General features: G+C 33.4%; 1 protein-coding gene across 1 annotated transcript; it reads left to right on the top strand.

Annotated features, from left to right (window-relative positions):
• Positions 1-451: 451 nt before the first annotated feature.
• On the top strand, positions 452-5,889 carry LOC123664750 (UDP-glucosyltransferase 2-like). The gene is made up of 4 exons (XM_045599240.1): positions 452-1,725; positions 2,498-2,720; positions 4,401-4,620; positions 5,091-5,889. Exons 1-4 carry the CDS (start codon positions 904-906, stop codon positions 5,368-5,370), a joined length of 1,545 nt encoding a protein of 514 aa, XP_045455196.1. The 5' UTR covers positions 452-903; the 3' UTR covers positions 5,371-5,889.
• The last annotated feature ends 267 nt before the right edge of the window (positions 5,890-6,156 follow it).

The raw sequence follows: 6,156 nt of genomic DNA, 5'->3' as shown, positions 1-6,156 counted from the left end.
CTTTTATAATATTTTCCTTAAGAATTTTATCTCGAAAATACAAAACATCAATGTTTCTATATAAAAAAAAAAAAAAAAAATTGCTAAATATATAATATTCTACGTACGCACATAACTTCCGAAGGCCTTCATCGAATTACATATTTTTTTAATTGTGTTGGTTTTTTTAGGTCATATATGACAAAAAATTAAAAATAAATAAGCGTCTCCCACTCAACGGCCTCCAGTTAGACTACTGTGTCGTGGGTCCGAAAACAAACAATACCAACACAAAAACAAACGCCCATAACCGGCAAACATCTATATGGTCAATACAAATGCTTGCAACGTGTGGGAATCGAACCCGCAACAGCCACAAACTAGTGCTGTGACAGCTGCGCCAACGGTCGTCAACTCAAAAAAAAAATTAAAAATTATTTTGTAATAAAAAATAATAATAATTAGTATTACAAAACTCGCCAAGTCAGGTAGAATATGTATATAATAAAATCTTCATATATTATTATAATAAACAAACAATAAATTACTTGTAGTTGAGTAATGTATGCTGAGGGTAATTATGAATAATATATGAAGTTGTTGTAGTTGAAACACGTGGACGATGTTTGACGCGTATTCGTTTTGATTAAAACTATTTACACTTGCTTCGCGAGAACACATCAACAGTAACTGTTCTTATAAAAACAAACATTTTTTTAGAAAAATATACATCTATCATAAAGTACATTACCAGTTATAAATCAAGGTTATTTCAATTTTCAATCTTTATAATTTCTGTATATCATCCAAGAAAATTACTATTGTAATAATTATATGTCGCCGGTTTAAACGCTGTGTGAATAGGAAACGTTTAAAAAGCAATGAAGGTAGTTTTATTTATCAGTTAACAGGGACGAAGCAAATATGTCAAAGGTTTTAACGCTATTTTTATTTTTCGTGGTGAGTAAATGTGAGTGTGCAAGGATATTAGCAGTTTTTCCGACTCCTTCAATTAGTCATCAAATAGTGTTTCGTCCTTTAATACTAGAGTTAGCGAGGAGGGGCCACGATGTGACTGTGATAACTACTGATCCAGTATTCCCGAAAGGAAAGAGTCCTGGAAACCTAACGGAAATAGATGTGCACGACTTGTCATACGGTTTGTGGAAAAACTTTCTGGCTACGGAAAAAGGAAAAGAGGACGATGCACAAAAACAAATTAAATTCATTTTTACACTACTAAACGGAGTTTTCGAGGAGCAGTTGAAGTCAGTAGAAGTTCAGAGTCTAATACATGATAAAAATAAGTCGTTCGATCTATTATTTGTTGAATCATGCGTGAGACCAGCTTTAGGATTTTCTTACTTGTACAAAGCGCCTGTTATTGAATTCAGCTCCTTTGGTGGTTTATACGAAACGTTTGGTAAGACAGGAGCTGCAACGAACCCTCTTCTATATCCTATAATAACTCGCCAACGACTAAATAATCTTACTTTTTGGGAAAAGATATCAGAGCTATATAACCAGTTTGATGCAGAATATGTATTTGCAAGTTTGGAAGAATCTGAAAATAAAATGTTGCAGCAAATTTTTGGTGAGCGTATTCCTAGCATTTCAGAATTAAAGAAAAACATAGAAATGTTATTCCTAAACGTTCATCCTGTGTGGGATTACAATCGTCCCGTACCACCGAACACGATTTATTTAGGAGGATTACATCAAAACGCCGCTAAGGAATTGCCGAAGGTAAATTTGAAACTCTTAGTCAGCAAATAATCTAAAGCTTCAAATCTCGGAATTAATTTTATCCTAGATTATATTCTGCTTCTAAGATTTAAGCTAGCTTAAATAGTAATAACAAAATAAGATTAAAATATGGGTATAATGTTGCAATAACTAATAAAAAATGTAATTTAGATCTGCATCAACGTTAACCATCAATGTAAAATACAAATAAATATTTAAGCACCTTTAAGTAAAACAATTAGTTTGAAATATTTAGTATAATAATTCAAAACTAATTTTATAACTTCTCAAAATTATAATGAACCGGAAATCGATACTACTACGTATTCAGGGCGCTCTAGGTAACAGTTAATTCCAATGTGCAATAAGTAAATTTTATCACAAAGGAAACGTAGGAAATGTAAGGTATATAAAGTACATTAACGTAAGGAAAAATAAATTAAAATTATAAATAAATAAAAATATTTAGAATAAATAATATGGTACAGCATTGTCACTAACGTACAAATGTATATTTAAAAAAACTGTGTTGTAGCACTAACGCCCCTCTCCGGTATCAAACAAAAACAACGTTCCAAGCAACTTAAACAAAGAATAATTAAAACTTAAAAAAAACATAAACTTAAAACTTTAAAAATATTAGATGATACGAACCTGGTAATTTTTATTCACGATTGACTTTGTTAGTATTTTGCAAAATATTTCCTTAAGTTGCTCAAATTCAACAAACTAATTCTGAAAATAAATGTGATATAAAATTACGATTTTACAGGATCTCAAATCTGACCTCGACTCCTCTAAAAATGGTGTAATTTACATGAGTTTTGGTACAAACGTAAAACCATCGTTGCTACCAAAGGAAAAGGTGCAAATATTTATAAAAGTGTTTTCCGAGCTACCATACGATATTTTATGGAAATGGGATCAGGATGAAATTCCAGGACGTCCCAAAAACGTCAAAATATCTAAATGGTTTCCGCAATCCGATTTACTGAGTAAGTAAAACTTTGTGCATTAGTCATCTGAATTGCAATCAATTAACTGCATAGCAGTAATATTGTTCTAAAGTGGATTTATTTTATGTACTTATTTGATGTAACTATAATGTATATAAATAAAATGAATATCCGAAATGTACAAATGTATACGCATAACTTCCAAACTACACAAAAATGGAATAATTCTTTTTTTGTGAATGTCACTGTCGGGTTTTGTATAAAAGAGTTAGGTTAGGTTAGATAGTTTGAGGTCAAGGTTTATGTAAAAGAAAATTAAATTAAATCAGGAAAAAAATGGGGTTAAGAAGTTCTCCGGTTTAGCTAGAAATGGATCAGCAATATGACGTCACTATCTTCAATATAATCATGCTCGTGCTATAAATTATGATAATTCGTTTCGTGATAAAACTATTTTCAATACAAACAATAACTTTAATTTTAAGACACTTTTATCAATATATACACTTAATATTGACGACGCGTTGGCGCAACGGTCCCAGCACTGGTTTGTGACTGTTGCGCTGACGGTTGCGGGCTCGATCGCCGCACATGACAAACATTTTTACTGGCCAACAGATGTTTGCCGTCGTCTGGATGTTTGTGCAGTCGTTGTGTGTCTCCCCACCGTGCCTCGTAGAGCACGTTAAGCCGTCGGTTCCGGTTGTTATCATATAACCCTATATCGATATAGCGATCGTTACTCATGGTAGGGAATATACCAACCCTCAGCCCCTTTTTTACGTGAAGAAAATCCATCATGGATACCCTCCAGCGCGGGTGTTATGTCAGACTCCTACTGACTAAAAAACCACCACGTGTGAGCAGACGTCCGCCTGAGTGGGACAAGATGGGGTCATGCTAGCATTCGCCACCTAACCCTCAGCCCCTGGCGCAGCGTGGTGGTATAAGCTCTGATCCTTCTCCCACATGGGGGAAAAGGCTTATACCCAGCAGTGGGATATTACAGGCTTAATTGTAATGTTGATAAAAGTATATTATACGATACAATCTATAAAATAAAGTAGAACAAACTCGTAGAAATGTGTTTTTGGTATCGGAGAATTTCTCGCGCCGACATATTACACATTCTTTACTATATAAAGATATATACTTACGTAAATCCAAATAAATTTACTATGTAAAAATAAATATATACGTTTAGATATATTTTTTATTTCGACAAATTATTACCTTTCTTTAAGAAATAATTGGGACATAGAATAAATTCTTTTCAAAATGTACAAAAATAATGACTTAATAAAAATACAAAAAAGAGAGAGTAGGTTCTTAATTCGACTGTATTTTTTATTTGTGTTTCAAAGCAAGCGACTGTATTTTTTATGTGTTTTCAAGCAATCCGTTCAAATTTAAAACAAGTCCCATTTAAATTTGATCAACATTTGACGAGTACTTTTTGAGTTATATACAATTATACGTAATTACTTTACTATTTTTTGTCTCCCTACATGGTATTCCTTGTCGATTTAATTGAAGTCGGTTTTTTACGTTTACGAGCAAACACAATTATAATTACTATTTTTTTCCATCAGATAGTGCTTGTCGTGTGGTCTTATTTGACATTATCTGACGATTAGTTTTTGAGTTATCCCTAATAAATACGAATTTGAAGGTTTTGCTATTGTTTGATAAAAAACTCAACCGTTAACTACATTTCAGAACACCCCAAGATCAAATTATTCATAACTCAAGGCGGTCTACAATCGACTGACGAGGCTATAACAGCTGGCGTACCTCTTGTCGGTGTTCCGATGCTCGGCGACCAATGGTTTAACACTGAACAATATGTTAGACATAATATTGGTGTCAAACTTAGTATCGAAACACTTACGGGGGAACAACTAAAAGATGCTATAGAAAGTGTAGTCAATAATGAAAGGTAAGCAGCATAATCATGTTTACTATACCTAATGTAATCAGAATTGTTTCTTGATGTAATTAAGCAATAGAAATATTTGAGGACGGCAATGCAGTCAGCGTTCTAATCAAGGAAACCCTTAGGACGAATATCCTTCCCGAGGGGACCTTATAAAAAAGATAAAGAGGACTCTCAATTTTATAGTCAAGTTCCAGTACCACTGCTCTTGTTCCTCCTCTAGCGAAGACTTATGTCAAAATCCCTACATGAACAATGAATAATATATCCACTAAAAACTAGATTCTAGTTAATGAGAGGAAAACATCGATATTTACGGCAACTTTTTCCGTCGCTACACCAAAATGTTTATCGTTATTATTTATGGAATCGCATATTATGACAACTAGTCTCATGTTATGATATTTCATTTTTGACCTTTTTCTATGCTTTTAAATACGCTCAGCCTCCCAAATTTTGTATTACATTTCCAGTTATCGTCGCAATGTCGTCAAGCTAAGAAATATTATGCGTGATCAGCCTCAGACGCCATTAGAACGAGCGGTGTGGTGGACAGAGCACGTGCTCCGACACAAGGGAGCTGCACACCTACGCTCACCAGCAGCTAATATGCACTGGACAGAGTACTATGCTATAGACTTAGTACTGATCCTATTAAGTTCTCTTGTAATTGTATTGTTATTATTAATATTAATAATACGTGCAATTGTATCAAAATTGAAGTTTGTTCAGATTAAGACGAAATTAAATTAATTTAATGTATTATACCTTAAATTAACAAAATTTACTATGATTTAACGTTGACGCAGCGGTCACAGTACTGGCTGTTGCGCTAGCGATCGCGCGTTCGATCCCCGCAAATAATAAAGATTTGTATAGGACATATAGATGTTTGTTGTGGTCTGAGCCTTTGTGCCTGTATATTGAGTATTTTTCCGGACCTCCGGACATTGGAGAAAATCCCACTGGGACTCGTTAAGTGTGAGACGTTTATTTATTTGTTTAATCGTTAACCAATGTCAAGACGAATTGACCAGAATCATATTTGTATGTATCTATTTATGTATACATGCCACAAATAAACGACTTAAAATTTCAAGTATCGTATATTGTACAAAAAAAGTGTTGTACATAAATAGTAACCTAAATAGGTTAGAATACATTTGATAGTGTAAAAAAACAACAAATGCTTCGCTAACTGGATTGTAACTATTTTCTCTTTTTAAGGGAAAACCACTATTAAATGCCTTAACATTGTGTGTACTATTTCAAGCATACCTTTCTTTACCTACCTATCTCCCTATCTGCTATGGAACCTGTAAATTTTATTAAATTTAGTAATGTAGTAATTATCATCGTCAAGAAAAAATATTTTCTTTAGACACTTTTCTGTATACCTATGGACGAATTGATTCGGTATAATTTTTTTGGGTGTTTGTAAACCAAAACAATCGTTTCAGCCTGTAATATCCTACTACTGGACATACGCCTCTTTTCCCATGTAGGAGAAGGATCAGAGCTTAATTCACCACGCTGCTC

Source organism: Melitaea cinxia, chromosome 22 (genome assembly GCF_905220565.1).
Source record: "Melitaea cinxia chromosome 22, ilMelCinx1.1, whole genome shotgun sequence".
NCBI lineage: Eukaryota > Metazoa > Arthropoda > Insecta > Lepidoptera > Nymphalidae > Melitaea > Melitaea cinxia.
Note: the sequence above shows the minus strand (reverse complement) of the source record. Positions and strands in the feature narration are given on the sequence as shown.